This window comes from Lichenostomus cassidix, chromosome 5 (genome assembly GCF_008360975.1).
Source record: "Lichenostomus cassidix isolate B80296 chromosome 5, HeHo_3.0, whole genome shotgun sequence".
Classification (NCBI taxonomy): domain Eukaryota; kingdom Metazoa; phylum Chordata; class Aves; order Passeriformes; family Meliphagidae; genus Lichenostomus; species Lichenostomus cassidix.
In genome coordinates, this window is record NC_139486.1 from 6751665 (window position 1) to 6769195 (window position 17531).

Genomic DNA, 17531 nt, shown 5'->3' on the forward strand with positions numbered 1-17531 from the left:
TTCTCTAATAAAACCTTGGTTATAAAGCATCTAAGATTAAAGACCAGATCATTTTTGCCATTGCCAGACAGGCAAAGGTTCTGAAGGGTTTGATGAAGATTTACACATGTGCTGTCCAATCTTCAGTTACTGTTAAATAAACATTTAGCAGTGCCAAAAGCAAACTTAAAAACAGGCTTGTATCGCATTGTCTAATTAGGAAGATCCTTCTCCAAACTGAAGATCTTATTAAAAGAGTGCAAATCTGTATCACTGACTTCAATGAGGAAACTACTTCAGAACTGTAAGAACAAAACCTGAGACATTTATCAGTGAGAGACTTGGAATTTCAAAACTCAAGTCAAGTCAATGAGGAGACCTCCAGTAACTCCAATTTGCTTTGGATCAGGTCCTACCAATTATTATGATGCTAGGAAGAGGCATTTACCTTTTATTAGTATATTCATCTGTGGAATTTCCCAAAAACCTTAAAAAAACAATCTCCTAATGTATCTTCCAAAATACTCCTTCTGCTCTCAGTGCAGCAATCCTATTCTAATAAGATTCTTAAGGCAAAGACCTAAAATATAGCAAACTTCCATAATTTTCTCTGTTTCCAAAAAGATTTTTCAATCCCAAGCCTATTGAAAGATCACCTGATCTGCATAAACAGTTAGACTTTAAGAACAAATTTACACTGGAACCAAAATAAAAACTCTCAATAATTTAACTATCTCATTTCACTCACTATCTGTCCATAAGGCTATTGTTCATAAATCCAGAGACTATCAATTGCAGAGCTTTGGCAACACTTACAATAACAAATATTTCATTCAATATAGCACGTACCTGATTGACACTGAATAGGGTTTCTGCTCTTTAAAAATGCTCTGACAGCATTACATGTCAGCAAGATTTTCTCATAGCAATTCTGGATTTGTTTTCCTTCTTCCCTGTATCTCTGATTCTAAAGCAGCTGTGCCCACCACCACTTAGTCACCAGGTCTCGAATAGGAATCGTTCCAAAGCAATGTGGTGCCTGCTCGTCACTGCAAGGTTACACGGATACTATGAGTGTTTCCTTTCCCTGGGAAGGCAAGACCTAAACAGAAGTTCCTCCTCCTCCTTTCTGACATAACAAGCCTCTGAATTTGTCGTTCACTGCAGTTAAGGCTCTTACATGATGGAATCATTTTATAAGCCAAGCATTCTCATACGTGGCACAGAAATCTGAAGATTAATTAACCAGCGATTTCTGGCACCAAATACTGAGGTTTTTAAAAGGCTAAATCAAACTTTTTATATCTTTGTCACAGGAAAACCTGAAACATAATTAACATTTGCTCTGAAGCAGAAATGTGCTCATCTTAGACATTTTGGGCAGCACAATAAATAAACAAACTCTTTAGCATTGTTTTTTAAATACCAGATGTATAAACACAGACAAGGGAGGTTTATATTTTTTTAGTGTAACTACATTCATTTTTAAGAAAAGCAAATTAACTGGAACCCATTTGGGGTAATAACTTTGTTTTACTGCATGTTATGATTTAACCCCAGCCTGCAACTAAGCACCACACAGCCACTCACACAGTTCCCCTCAGTGAGATGGGGGAGAGAACTGGAAGAGTAAAAGTGAGAAAACTTGTGGGTTGAAATAAAAACAGTTGAATAGGTAAGGCAAAAGTCACCCACACAAGCAAAGCAAAACAAGGAATTCATTCACCACTTCCCATGGGCAGGCAGGAAAGGAGAGCTACATCTCATCTAATAGTGACTGGAGAAGACAAATGCCATCACCCCAAATGTCCCCCCACTTCCTGGGGTCAGCTGTCCTGGCTGTGTCACTTCCCAGCTTCCTGTGCAGCCCCAGTCTGGGGTGTTGAGAAGCTTGGGCTCTGTGCAGGCACTGTCCAGTGACAATAAAATCACCCCTGAGGTATCAACACTGTTTCCAGCACAAATCCAAAATACAGCCCTATACTAGCCCCTATGAAGTAAATTAACTCCATCCCAGCTCAAACCAGCATAACCTCCACTTTTTATCCCATACCATTTACATCATGCTCAGGTCCTACCCATCATCATTACCCACCATCCCCATTCCCATTGTTTGATATATTTCATAGCTAACATTCTCTTAGTCCATCAACAACCCCTGTGAAATGTCCATAAAACATCCATAAATGACCACAAAGTCCACAAAATGCCCGATAGGTTCATTTAATCCATGATTTTGTGCTCCATCTGTTATGGTGATCACTCAGGACATGAGAGGTGCTGTGTTGTGTGGAGTTATCAGACACCAAAGGCAGCTCAGGTCAGGTGTCTGCTGCAGTTGTAAGGCTTCTCCATTCATTTTGGTGGCTCCTGCCACAGGAACTCCCATAACATGCAACTCAAATCATAGGTTACAATTTAGAGGTATTTCCATTACAATCTCCACTCCTAAGCTCTCTGAGGTTTTATGGTTTCACATTGCAATGGACTCCTCCCTTCATTCCTGCTGCAGCTTGCACTTATCCACAAACTGCAGTCAGGGTTGGACCTGCTCCAAGGGGAAGCACAGCCACTGATGCCTCAAGATGAACCTTCTCCATGTGGATCCATCTTTGGGCCACAATCCCTTCACAGGTACAGCTACTGTGGCACAGACAAAACCACTGCCACAGGTGCTTTGAAAGGACCTGCTCTGGCAAGGGCTGATCCATGGCCATGGCCACTTTGGAGTGTCCTGCTCCCATGTGGACTCATCCATGGGTCTCCAACCCTTCAACTTGAGCTCACTCTGGAGTTCCAGCCTGTCCAGTGCAGCAGCAGCACAGGGACAGCATTGATGTTCCCATCACCTGCCAGCCCAGGGCCATCGCTGTGGCTATTCCCAGGACATTCCCAGGCACTGCAGAGGGATGTGATCTTGGCACTACAGCAGCAGGCAGGGCACAAAGCAGCCACTAATGAGCACCAAATGCTAATTCATGGTCAGGCAAGCGAGCCAAATCAATAGCTAAACAGCACTGACAGCTAAAAATTCGATTTAGCGCATCCCAACACCACCCAGCTGCTCACTCCCTCCTCCCCCATGGGATCAGGGAGAGAATCAGAAGGGTAAAAGTGAGAAAACCTGTGGGCTGATAGAAAGACAGTTGAACAGGTAAAGCAAAACCCACACACACAAGCAAAGCAAAACAAGGAATTCATTCATCACTTCTCAGTGACGGGCAGGTGCTCATCACATTTAATGGTGACTAGGGAAAAGAAATACATCCCTCCAAACGTTGCCCCTTCCTTCTCCTTCCTCAGCTTTAGATGCAGAACATGACACTGTATGCTCTGGAGCATCCCTTTCATCATCTGGGGTCAGCTGTCCCTGCTGTGCTTCCTCCCAAATTCTCCTGCATCCCAGGCTACTCACTGGTGGGGTGAGAAGCAGGAAAGGTTGAGGCTGTGCAATGAAAAACTTCTTCTCAACAAAAACCGAAACATTCATGAATTATCAACACCGTTTCTAGCACAAATTCAAAGCATAGCCCATGCTAGCTGCTATGAAGAAAAATAACTCTACCCCAGCTGAAACCAAACATATAAAAAAACCCAACAAACAAACAAAAAAAAAACCCCAAAAACCGAACAACCAAACCCCAAAAAACCAACACAAAACCTCATAAAAATTGAACACAGGCAGGAAGATCCATTTCTCAATTATGCATTGCAATTGCTTTCAAAATCCTTCATTAGTTGCAGAGCATTAATCTAATATATTCAAGGGAAGCTGACAGACAAATTTGCTTGGGTAAAGCCTCACGTTAGTCATGCTTGCATTTCAGACCCCAAAACACCTTCAAATCTACACAACTTTCCAAAACTACTTGTCAGAATTAGGAGCTGAAATAGCTCTGCCCCTTATGCTGTCAACAACTTCTCTGCAAGCACAGCCAGGATCAGACCAAGGTAATATTATTGTCCACTCAGCCAACCCTTCCTTTAATTACTTTATGCTAATGCAATTTTTCTCAGTATCAGATTTGTCTCTACCTTCACTCTCTGTGCTTTCCTTGAGCCTCCTTGTCTCCTCTCATTACTATTTTGCAGGTCCAAACACTGCTGCCTTTAATTTGAATTTCTTTTTGTTTTAACAGATAAAGCCTTTTGTATGCAGCAGGGTCTTTAAATGCCAGTGCTTTTTGATGATTAGCTCTTCTGTGGAATGTGACCTGTGTCTGTGCAATCCTATTTATGTTTGTTTAAGGACAAAGTCATATTCCCTGCCACCCTCAGGGACAATGGGACAGATAGTAAAGGATTTCTGCTAAACACTATAGAAGTACACCTTAGTTTTTCCCAACATATAAGGGCTGCATTCCCCTCCCATCCTGCCATATCCCCCAAACAATCTGTACTACACCCTGGTCCTGCAAGTCTTTGACTCGAAATGCCTGGATCCCAAAAAAGCCTTGGAAGCAGCATGAAGGGGTTACCTGTGGATTGTACCTTTCCTCTCCATTCAGATCTTCACTCAGCTAGGAGCCACAGCTATTTTGGGTAATACAAACAAAACCCTTCAGTCATGGAAAATTTAGCTTGTTTTGAAGATTTTATGTGTTAGATAACCAAATGGAATGAAGAGTAACTAGATAAACTATCGGGAACAGGTTGGCAGCAGACGAAGAAAAGTAAACCAAGTTCTCTCTCTTTTATATATATAATGTAAATTAATATTTCCTAAAACAATATAAAATGAATTTTTTAAATTAATTTTTTTAATTAATGAATTTTCCTTTTAGATTTTTTTGAGGGGAGTCATCAAGATAGGAGTGTCAAGATAGGAGTTTCCATGCATAGAAAGGGATGATTAGACTCTAAGCTGCAGCAGTTTCTAAGTGGAGCTCCACCTGCCTAGCAGACATGGGGAGCAGTTACAAGGAGTCTTGAGGCAATACACAAGAAAAAAATAATCCAAATCAGATGCAGTTCAGGATGTTACACTCCCCGTGTGCAAGTACATGAAGGAAAATACATTAGTATTCCTGCATTTTAGTATTCCTATATATAGACACAAAAAGCTGCTCCTTTAGACAAAGCTGGTGTAGAGAATAAAATGGGCAAATTTACCTACTTGGCAATGCAGGCCCATCCCTGATGACTGTCTTGTCTCAGACAGAAAAAAATTACGTCATTATCATGTAAAATTACTGAAGGCTGAGCAGCTCCTGGGACCACAGGACACACCATGTCCATTCTGCACGGTCCATATAATTCCCAGAAAAGCACTAAGTTTTCTTCTCAGCACTCCCACTGTATTTAGCACCCCAGGTCTCACAATCACGACTTGGCTGTCCAGCAAATTCACGCTGTAGAAGCAATTTGAAGAGTGGCTTAACTCGAGGATTCGCTTAACAAAGAATATTTTTACCACCTCTCACAAGTTTCAGAGGTGTTACAGTAAAAGGATCACTCTGAAGGAGGAATGAAGAAGAAGGGCCAGAGCAGAACTGCAGAGAGAATCTTCTTGGACAATGTTCATCAGTGGTTACAGGTTCTTACATACCTCATTAAACTGCTATGGCATTCTCCTTAAGGACACTTGTTGATAGCTGTAAAAAAGCTCTACATTTATCTCACATATCCATAAAATGATGTAGATTTTAAGGAAAAGAAGGATGCAATATTAAATTTGCAGAAATAAGTAACACAATTATGCCTAAAAGATTTTGAAGGAAACTACCCTTGCCTGTGTTATCTTGGGCAAAGGTATATTCTCCTCATCACCTGTGAGTACCCAGTGGGTGAATACCTTGCTTTGCTACCACAGCTTCTACCCCAGTACCACACAGAAGAAAACAACTAAATTTTTTAATTCTTTAATATTAAATTATTGCAACATTCATTGGGATTGAAGATTCCTGTAGTATTTTACTGTCTTTTCAATTAGTTGCAGTCTTGGCAGGAGACAGCTAAAATTAAAGGCTGAAAGTCACTGGCTGAGAATGTGGAACTTGTATTTATTGATTGTGTACAAGAGAGAACTTTCTCTTCTTCTAATTTACCTCATCAAATACACATTCAACATAGGTAATTTTGAATTCAAGCTGGTTTTTAAATACAGAAACCTCAGGTTACCAAAGACTTAACATGCATCTAAAGCATCTATACAAATCATACATGAGAAAACCAGCAGTCTCCATATCACACATACAGGATAGGATATTACCAAATAGGAGGCTTGGTCTCTTGGGTCCAAAGGATTTCCTGCACTGCCACAGCTCAAACTCCCTTCTGCCCTCTTTGAAGTCTTTCTAGATACAGCTTCCAGCCATGGCTCATGGCTTTACAGCAGATTCCTCTATCTGCCCTTGGACCCTTTGGCCTGGAACTGCTAGAGTAGAACCTGCATGTAGACACATTGGAACTGAAGTAGCAATTAAACGAATACAGTATAATAAACTATTATAAATAAATACTGCTTTTCTTCTGAGATCCTAGCTCACTGGCTGGTGTTATGAAGGAGGCAACTCTGCTTCCCCAAAACCAAAAGTAGACCTTGTTTCTCCAGCCCTTCTGCTTCCAGAAAGTTGATGGGTGCACAGAGACGACAGAAACTAAGCCCTTTCATAAAAACATTTCAAACATGAGCTATTTACTGCCAATACACAACCATGGTCAGGTCATGGGGAAGGATTTTGTTTCTTGCTGTCCTGAAAATAAATATTCATTTCCTTCTCCTCCTTTTCACCTGTGTCAAATGCCCACCGGGAACCCAATCTGCTTCTTTATCCCTAAAGGAATTCCTCCCTATACACTGCAGGACCAAAGGATTCATCTCCCATCTACCCTACAGTTACACTAGTCAAAACTGTCATTTGAGGAGGGTCTTAGCTGTTCCCCTTCATTTAATCCAGTGATGTTTAGTCTACTAGACAAGTTTAGGGATAAAACCCAAAAACATGCATTATAGTGGAGGACTCCTTGGAGAAGGCTGCTCTTTCCATAAAGCCACAAAGAATCAGCAGAGAGAATTACCAACCTTACAGACACCTGGCAGGTGATCCAAAATGTCAACCATGCAATTCCAGAAGATAACAGCTAATGCCATACACCTGTTCATGTTCCACCTAAACTTGCAAATGATTGTTGCCTCCTCTGTTTGCAATGAGTTTGCTAGAAAATAGGCAAAGGGAGGGGAGACGATAGTTGGGCAAGACATGAGGCTTGCTGGCTTAAAGCAATGACTAATGAAGTGGCTTTGGTGTGGGGGTGAAATGTAATTGGTCACACCCACTGCTCTTTAATAGGTCTTTAACAAACATCCAGAACACCTGTCCTGAATTCAGTCTCTCTTACAAGACAAGGAATATACTCAAGTAAGCTGAAATACATTTTCTGTGCACAGCAGATAACCCAAACCTAACTAGCAAAGCAAAGTTCAAATGCAGAAGATGAAGCCAGCAGAACAAGAGAGAGTGAGTTACAAAGGCCCTGAAGTGGTTGAGAGGTTTCCAAAGTTTTTTTACAACAATTGAAGCAACTGAACTTTATTCTTTGATCTTTGCAGACACTTCAAAACAACTTGCCACCACAAAGACCACAGTGGTGAAATTGCTGTTTCTCTTTTCAGTGTCACCACAAAGAAGTAGATAAAGAACCTGGTAACTCTAACCATATGTCTTTTTAATGTACAGTTTTCTAAATCAGATCTCATTTTGCAGCAAGTTTAGTTCAATTTTCCCCCAAAACGAACATCTTCAATGGCAGCAGCTACTGGCAGAGGTTGGCTTGGACATCTCCTCCTGTCTGACATTTCAATACCATCACCAGCAGCAGTATCAGTCTCTTGCCTTCTCAGGACCACATGCTCCTTCCCCATTTCTCATGGTGGCTCTGGAGCTCCCCTGATCCAGGAGAAGCCACTTTAGCTTGGGAGCTTTGCAGGAAGCTATCCCAGCAGAAGGAGAGGGAGGGAGAGAAGGGTGGCTTTTCTCCAGAATCACTAGGAATTTAGCCAAAGTCCTCAGTGCACATAAGCTTTAAATGTAATAGAAGATTAGAGAAAATATGCTGCCAATGTATTAGCAGAGAACACATCACCTATTACTTTGCTAAAGGAAACAGAAGATACACAGCATATAAGTGAAGACTGTCCTGGTGAGCTCAATTCCAATCTACCACAGTTTTAATCGAAGTGCTCATTAAACCATTTTTTCGTGAGTGTTTATGGTCTAGCTCTGTTCCAAGCCCATGCTTCTATATTATGTGGGGTCTGCAGTCATCTCTCTCTGATTGTTCATTTGCAGAATACATGTAAACCACTTGTTCTCTGGTCAGGGAAATAATAATTCAGAAGTTCATGTTATTCTTCCAGAAATATTCTTTACAAAAAACTCCAAGCAATTATTGTTCTTCTCTCAAGTTCATATTAGAAGCATTCCTCTTCTAGTTAGCTGACTCTTCCCTTGCTTATTTTGATCACACACCCACCCACAAGGAGATCAACACTTCCAGCTTTTACTTGCACTCAGAGTGGTCTCTGAAGTAGCTTCCCATGTTCCAATTATTGTTAAACAAAGGGGCTCACTATTGTTCCCACTTTCTGCTAAATGGAAAACAACTAGCACACCCATCAGTTTAAAGAGATTTTTAACAAGAAGGATGTGGAAAGCACGAAGCAACAATGGTGGGTTTTGAAAGGGCAGCTTCCATCTGAGAGTCCAATAATTCAGAGTGCACTTGAAATGATCAGGGCCTGGGCACATAAAATCAACACCTAAAAATGAGAGAAACCTGACATTTTAACCTGAATCTCTTTCTGGCACTCTCCTCATGTACAAGATGAAGAGCAAAGCTCTGAGGGATCCTCACATGAAACAAAGAGGCAGGAAGAAAGTCAGGAAAGGATATTCACAGAATCCACAGGATTGTGAATACTGAGCACAGCAGAGGCTGCAGTCACTTACTTCTGCTGCACCAGTCATGAATGTAATAAAAAAGGTGTCAGAAACTAGAAATGCTGGCTGCAGTAAATTGCAAACAGCGTTCCTACTTATCTCTCAAAGCTATCTTATCTTGAATAGCCAAAAAAAAATTAATATTAGAGACATTTCACTAATTAATTTCCGATTTTGTCAATCTCTGCCTGGGCAGCATTGTGAAGAGATATAGTAATAGTGATGGTAGGAATTAGGAAAGAATAGAACAGGTTTCTCAATAGAGGCCCATGCCTGAACAAATTTTACTCACAAAATAATGACTCTATTTGATTATTCTATACAGATGAAATCTTTTTAGCATGCAAACTAAAACCATCTGGCCAATACACCTCTTTTGAGAGACCTAGAGGGAAAAAACCCAGAAGTGTGCATATACGAAGACAGTCAAAAAAAACAAGATAAAACACATCCAGTCTAAGGCTAGGGGGGGAAATTGCCAAGAAGACAACACCAGAGCCTGATGCCTGAAGATATCAGAAATGGATTAGGGGAGAAATATGAGGATGAAAGGCACAGAAATTCACCAGGTTGCTTTTCTTTTTGGTGATTCTGTGCATGAGCTAGAACATGAAACTGTCTTTACTCCTCCTGTCTGCCCCAATCCTACCTGAGGCATCCTCAAATTTATTCCGAAGGTAATAATGTATATGGATATAAAATTGTTCCTGGCAACCTTTCAATCTAGTGGACACTGAGGACACTTCAAAAGAGCCCCACAGGCATTTACTGTTCAAATATATTTAGAATTTACCATATAGTCCCGGCTTGTTTAATTTTAGAGAAGACGTTTGAGCTTCTGCACAACCCACCCCACTTCCTTACTTCACTGAGAGACAATGATTTCATGCAGTTGCATGCAGAGGGATAAGAAGCGGAGAATGTGCTGGTTTGGTCTAGGGTGGAGTTAGTTTTCCTCATAGTAGCTGGTAAGGGGCTGTGTTTTGGATCTGTGCTGGAAACAGTGTTGATAATTCAGTTTTCAGTACCATGGAGCAGTTCTTCCACAGTGTTGAGACCTTTTCTGCTCCTCACCCCACCAGCGAGGAGGCTGGGGGTGCAACAAGGATTTGGGAAGTGACAGAGCCAGCATAGCTGACCCCAAATGACCCACAGGACATTCCAGACTATGTGGCTTCCTGCTTAGCACATAAAACTGGGGAAGAGGGAGACATTCAGAGTGACAGTATTTGTCTTTCCAAGTCACTGTTATGTGTGATGGGGCCCTGCTCTCCTGGGGATGGCTGAACATCTGCCAGCCCATGGGAAGCAGTGAATTAACTCCTTGTTTTGCTTTGCTTGTGTGGCTGTCTTTTGCTTTCCCTATCAAACTGTCTTTATCTGAACCTATGGGTTTTATCACTATTATCCTTCTGATCCTCTCCTCACCCAGCCTGTGGGAGGACGAAAGAGTGAACGAGTGGGGATGTGCTGGCTGAAGTTAAACCTCAACTCTGCTGAAACTTCAGCAGGTGCAGGAACTGGGAGATCTCTCCTTGTCACCATTTGTCACAAATCCCAACACAAATCTCACCAGGGTTGAGGTGCCTCAAGGACAGTCTTGCAAACCAAGGTGGCAGATCTTCCCCAGGAACCCTTTGAAAGGTACCAGCCTGTCTTTGGCAGACACCCCTCAAGGCTGATGACTATTGTATGAGTACCAGAAAGAATTGATGAAAACTGCTGGTTAATCCACTCTCCTTCAAATCTTCAATTCCATTTCTTTAAAGTGTGCTCAGCACTGAAAGAAGAGCCTGTAATTCTGGAGCAGACAGATTTCTATACAATTTATTTGCTCAAATTATTTCTGCCAGTTTCTTCTGCACTCTTAGAAGAAGGAAAAATCACCAGCACAATGCAGGATCCTTTTGTGTAATTTACATCCTTAGTTTCTAGTTGATATTTAAACTATTTCTTGCACATGCATTGTATATTCTGCATCACTGACCAGCAAATCGGATTCAGCATCTAATTTGTTAAATGGTTTCCACTGTCAGGAGAATGTTCCCACTGTAATAGTGATATTTTAACCTGTCAAAAAATGATTAGACTAAAACATCTTAGTAAATACCATAAACTACCCAATAACATCAAAAATTGAAAATGTACAAAGGCTATCCAATTACTCAGGAAACCTCTAAATTTTCAGGTAACAGAACTCATTTTCTGCTTGAATGGGTAATCAAGGAAATAGAATTTTCTTTTATATTGATCATGGTATAAGGCACAGCCTAAGGACAGGAGCATAAAATGCTCTATTACATTTTCTTTATTAGTGTTGAAAAAATCATTTTCAAAACTATTTCAGTGATTCTTTTCTGGGAAAGTAACCTCCTTTCTATATATTTTTATGACCTGCCTCTAAATTCTTAGCTGCTTACTGGTGGAAGGGCATGGTCTCTCTGAGAAGTTGTGTCCTTGCTGAAGTCAGTGGAATTCTTGCCATTAAATTCACCAGGGCCAGCATTACTACTTCCATATGGGATTAAGATGAAGGAAAACCATAATTCAAAATTCAGAATCATCCCAGGATTCCACTGACAAGGCTTTTCTTGCATTCTGTGCCAAAATTAACCAAGGAAGAGCAAAGACAAACAGCATATTCAAGTCCCCAGAATCTAAATGTCCTGAAGCCAGTTATCTGAGCTCACCAAAACAACTGAGGTTTTGTATCCCCATAAAAGGTTTTGATTTGAAGGCTCCTTGCAGACTGATTCTGTGCTTCAGGGAAACTAAACCCACCTGTGGGTTGCCAGAGGGATGCCAAGAGCAGCCCCAGCAGTGCCAGCCACCTCTTCCCCTGATTGCACTCACTTGCTGAGATCCACTTGTGTCGCAGGATGAGGACCTCCAGAGCCCTGCTATGCCAAACTCCACTCTCTTTAGTGAAACAAGCCTGGTTAAACACATTTTCCAGACCTGGAATGCACTACTAACATATATAACCTGAAGTATATCAACTTTAAGGTGGTCCAAAGGTAGCAAAAGTAAATTTCCTACAAATCACAATACATGGCTCAGTGGAAAGAGATGGTTTTACCATGATGTAGGATGCAGTAGAACTGGACTTACCTACCACTTCTTCAGTTGCATTTTTGGGAAAAAAATATAAATGCATTAGACCTATATGTAATAGACCTCCGTATCTCCTGACTAGACCTTGCACTCATTTTGATTTTTACTTCCTTTTAGTTCCTTCCAATTTCCCATACTGTGAAAAGTAGATTAGACAATGTATACAGCCATCAATTGGAAAAGCACACTGTAAATATTTTCCGTGTAATGGAATATGAGATGTTAATCTTTATACAAGTTTAAATTATTTTCTAAACTGTGAGCCTTTTCTTGCTGCCTTATGAGTCATTCTGAAATATTCCACATAGTTTGTAATCCCCAGGTTTCTCTCTCGAGAAGCAACTTTGCATCTCTTACAGTCATCATTATCCACCTGAACCTGAAGATACCACCAACTTAACAAAAAGGCTGCTTGAAACATAAAACTAAAGATACATATGTACACACACAGCTATATGTATTTTTTACTTGCTTCTAGATATATTCCAACATATAGTTCTGCAGAACAAAACAAATCCACCTGGGTGTTTATTCATACATATTCTGGGCTAAGCAAAACCAACACATTTGCAAATAAGAGCAGAGTAATCCATAGAATATGGTTTCCTATTTTGATCTCTTGAAACTAGTGCCCATATCATCACAACTCTGATTTTACTGAATATATTTCCTAGTTGCTCTGATGCTAAAGAACCCAACAGCTGAAAGTTCTAATTAATTCTTCAAGTAATTGCAACTCTATGTTACTCTCTGCAGCTAATGTTTATATCTTATTTAAGCAATGCATTGCTATTAAAGCACATTTTCTTCATAACATATTCTGTGAAGCCAGCATGCTGGAGTTAACCACTGAACATGGTTACTTTGCCAGCAATGTGCTAATAATAGCAATGATATGAAAGCAGTGAGACTGTTACTAAAATAATTTTTTATAAAAGATCATTTTTAATTAAACCTCTAAAACTGTTCTTTGTTCAATTTTTTTAAACTCTTGATAAACCAACTCCTGATTGCTTTTTAAAGGAACAATTCAGTTCCTGTGACTCCTCTCCTACAAACAGTTCTTTTGTTCAGTTTCTGCAATGTATTTGATCTCTTTTTGTGATAAAACTCATTCTTTCAGGTTGCTGAAGAAGTCTCTTAAAAACTCCTTAAGCTACTGTAATTCGAACAGAGAGCCAACTTGCATTAACTAGAGCACCCAAAACCTGTTTAATAAGGTTTTAAAGTGTGTCTTAAGAGACCTTAATGATTCACTGTAATAGCAATACAGAGGGGAAAAAGGTATCTGGCTCTTTTTTTCCACATCTTGCTATTTCTTCAAGTGCTCTTTTGGCCAAGTGCAGCTCATCAATGACTGCTTCCAGCATATGCTGTCTTCATCTTTTTCTATTTCATAGCCTGTGGAGATTTGATCTGTTTTCAAACTGACCACCTTTCCAGATACTTCTTTTTCTCTAGCCCTCTAAAATCCTTCCAAAACATTTAGGGTTCTGCTGTGATTATTTTTCTGCAAAATATATTTAATAAATACAGAAATAAATAAGAAATTGCATCCAAACATTCAAATTGGGAACAAGGAGCTAAGTTCCTCAAGCTAGTGGCTTTGTCAGATAGATCTGTGGTGTAATTAATCCAATAAGCTATTTAATGTGGAAGGAATAGGATGGGGCAAATCTGCAAAAGATTATCTAAATTTTGTGAAGTATGTAGGTGTTGGAAGAAGCAGCTGTACCTACTGACTTGCTTGAAGCACCTGTGGCCAAATGGAAACATCTTGTTCCAGATAATACGGATTTGGGTTAAAACGTTAAAACTGCATTGGCTGATAACTTCTGCTCACTGCTCTAACTTGGGTAACATTGTGCTCAATCATCTGAATTGAAAAGAACTGTCAAAAATTGCCTTGATGCTACTGTGTTAGCAATCTGCAGATAACAATATCCTCTACCTGGTCAGTAAAATAGGATGGCTGTACTTAATGTTCATGTTGTAGATTGAGGCTGTAGCTGTGGGTTTGACATTGCTCTTTCATTGAGCTGTCCCTGAAGTTTCTCAGCACCATTGTGAGTTTTGAGGTTCTAAGAAACTTTCAGCATTGACACAAATTTGTTGCTCTTCGCCTTTCTCAGGCTGATTAAATCTCCCCTGGTATTTGTTGATATGCTGTTCTGCACATTTATTTCTCCTCCCCCAAAGGAAATCTTACCCATATTACAAGAATTAATTTTATAGAGCATATACCCTGAAAAACTTGAATCCCTCCTGTTTACATTTGCCATCTCTTCCCTGAAACAAAGCCTGATGAACAGGTTTGAATGAAAGGGAAGGATGGCACAGTTGCTTCTCAACACACATATATTATTATTCCAAAGAGCTTTTGTGAATGTATGAATTGATTGTTTCAGTTACAGTTAATGATTCATGTGATGTTTGGGGAGTAAACCAGGATTGTTTCTGAGTACTGAAAATGTCCTAGTGCTCCATCAACCTCAGGGTGAGAAAAGCAGTCTGTTGCTCTTGTAAAATTAGGAAGACACAAGTCCCCTATGATGAGGCTCACCAGGAAAATATTGCCAGAGACCTGGGTGAGATTCATGGGTGCTCTGCTCCCTCTCTACTCTCAGATGAGGTTATCAAAGATGGGTGGTTTTTTCAACTCTACTCACCAGATTTTTCATCTGAAATTTGCTTCAAGAAAACTCGCATTAATATGTGGAACATATTGTTGCCTTGACTGGTATTTTGTGACCCAATATTATGTCTGAAGTACTTGCAAATTAAATTTACAGATTTCTGTATCCTGTAGGAAGAGTTTATAGTGGAAGAGGAATACATATTTGTTCTTTCAATGTTAACTAATGAGTATTCATCTCAATAGATTATGATTCTGCTCATTCGGTCATTGCATGGCTTCCCATGGAATCACAGCAATTGAAACAAGATTGCAACCTCCTGATAGCATGAATTCTTCATCCTAAAATAGGAGGAATGGATCACACTGGACTTTGCATATGAAGCTGAAAATTTACACTGACTTTCCCTGTAGGTTAGATGTGCAATTAGTAGTGGCAGATACAGTCTGGTCTTGTTCATTCAGATGTTCCACTTTTTCCAAGAACACTAGAAGAACCCAGAGTATTGATAAACTCAACTTCCTTATCTTCAGAATTGACCAACTTTCTTCTATTTTGTGTTGTGCAGAAAGCCTAACAGTAAACAGCATATTTTTTCCATTGTTGTAGCCAAGGTTACCAAGAAATCAGCTATCTTTTAAAATCTGTTTAGAATCTATCTTTTAGAAATCTGTTTAGAATCTCCTTGTTTTTAAGGTATATTATCTCAGATTCCATGTACAGACACGGATGGTGTCTACTGTGTCTATAAGAAATGTCACCACAGCTCTAATCCCAAAGCATCATGAAACAGAAATACCTCAATTCTATTTGATTATTCAGTTAAATTGACTTAAGAGCTGTACATAAGCATAAAGAATATAATCAGGGTTTCTTTACACTCTATGCAGCAGCAAAGGGAAGAGAGAAGATGGATACTGCCAGAAGAATCCTGAAATCAGCATAAGTACCATGCGTATTTATTTCTTGTCTTCTCACAGACCCATAAGTAACATCCCAAAAGAAATGGATGTATGTGATTGGTTGAAGCATTAGAGAAATTAATAGGCAAGAGAAATTAGAAAAGTAATGAATAATATTTAAAAGAAGCACTGAGGGAAAGAACATAGTGAAAGGAAAGAGTAACTTGCCAGGTTATTTGCTTACTGGGCTCTTCCTCTGCCTTGTTAAAATCTGCCACTTCTACCTGGAAGTGTTGAGTGTTTTTAAACCCCTAGGAAATCTGAGAGCTGCCAGAACCTTAAGAGCTGGTCCTTCCTGCTTTATGCTCAGTGTCACTGCCTCATCAAGGCTAAATATAGTTTAGTCAGCAGGGTGTCAGGGCTGCTATTGCCAGAATTAAACAGTGCCTTTAATATGGCCCACTATTCTTTCTTTCTAATCTTGTTCTTGTATGCAAATTTTCTTCTTCAAGCTTTCTTGTCCCAGTGTTTCAAATTTTTGAAGTACATCTGTGCCTTTACAAGTTGTTCTAAGAGCTCTTTAATAGGGATGTCACTGCTATCCTAGATATCAGGTAGTGATGGATTTTTTTTTTAGAAAAACTGAATAATGTAGGTCATCTGGTCCACCTCCACTGCTTAAAGCAGTTACATCTCCAAAGAGGTTCCAGAACTCCTCTGGGATGTTTGTAACAGTGCTGGTTAGGTCTCATGATGAAGAATATTTCTCTTTATATCTGATTGGAGTTTTCCTTGCTTCAATTTCTTTCTGTTGCTTCTTGTCCTTTCCACATTCACATGAATGGAGAGCCTGGCTGTGTTTTCTAGTGGGTGCTCATAAATACATTTGAATTGATCATTCCTTTCTTTTCTTCAGGCTGGAAAAACTCCTGCCCAGTTGGTTTTTCCTTGTGCATCAAGACCAGGGTGGGGCTCTGAGCAGCCTGGTCTAGTGGAAGGTACCCCTGCCCATGGCAGGTGCATTGGAATGAGATGATCTCTAAGGTCCCTTCCAACCCAACTCATTCCAGAATTCTGTGATCATTTGCTCCTTCCTTTTAATCATCTTGGTGACCATTTGCTGGGCTCAGCATAGGCTGACTCCAGGAATGCAGTGATTCATCAGGTCTCTCTGATACTGGACACTGGTTCCTTCATGTCTTCCCTCTTACCTCTAAGAGCATTTACAAACTATGTTCCTTGGAAACAAATCCATGCAGGAATTGCTATCATGGAAGCTGTTTGCCACCACTGATAATATTTCAACAGGGTAGTGCAGAGGATGCTCTGCAGAAGGGTCATTGTGCATTCTGAAGATAATTATTTTTAATTAAGAGACAGCAGACATTATGTTAATTTGTGTAGGAGTTCATTTTATTCTAAAATTTCATAGAAAACTGGCCACGGGTTTGTTTTTAATTTGAAATTTTTGAGAACAACAGCAAATGCAATAGATAAAATGGCAAAAATATTTCTAAGTGTCTTATCTCTAGTATGGTTTCATCAAAATTATATTACACAATTACTCATCTGTTTGTTGTATAATACAGTGGGGAAGAGGAGGCAAAGAACTCCAAAAAATCATTGAGAAAAATGTAATTTAAGTACTTTCAGGAAAAATATAATTACTGAAGGGATCTTTCCACAATCTGATAAAACTAAAATAAAATCAGTGACATTTCACCAGCTGGGAGCATTGTTATTCTAGACTCACAAAATATTTTTTAAAGAGACATTTGTAATTTAGGGCAAAGTGATTTCATTGCATGCTTGTGTCTATCCCTTCTCTAATGTAAGGGATATGTTATTTGAGAGCAAACAGAATCTGAACTGACCTTACCATTGTATTCTATAAAATGTTTTTTATCCAAAAACTACAAGGAACTGGAATAAAGTATTTTTCTCAGGATACTACAGGA

At 39.7% G+C, this 17531-nt stretch overlaps 1 protein-coding gene across 1 annotated transcript in view; it reads right to left on the reverse strand.

Annotated features, from left to right (window-relative positions):
• ESR2 (estrogen receptor 2) overlaps positions 1 to 7148 on the reverse strand; it is a 45456-nt gene extending 38308 nt beyond the window's left edge. Inside the window, exon 1 of the mRNA XM_085061148.1 lies at positions 7004 to 7148. Within this exon, the coding sequence (XP_084917274.1) occupies positions 7004 to 7084 (81 nt within the window). The 5' untranslated portion in view covers positions 7085 to 7148. The remainder of the gene's footprint in view (positions 1 to 7003) is intronic.
• Positions 7149 to 17531: the final 10383 nt, after the last annotated feature.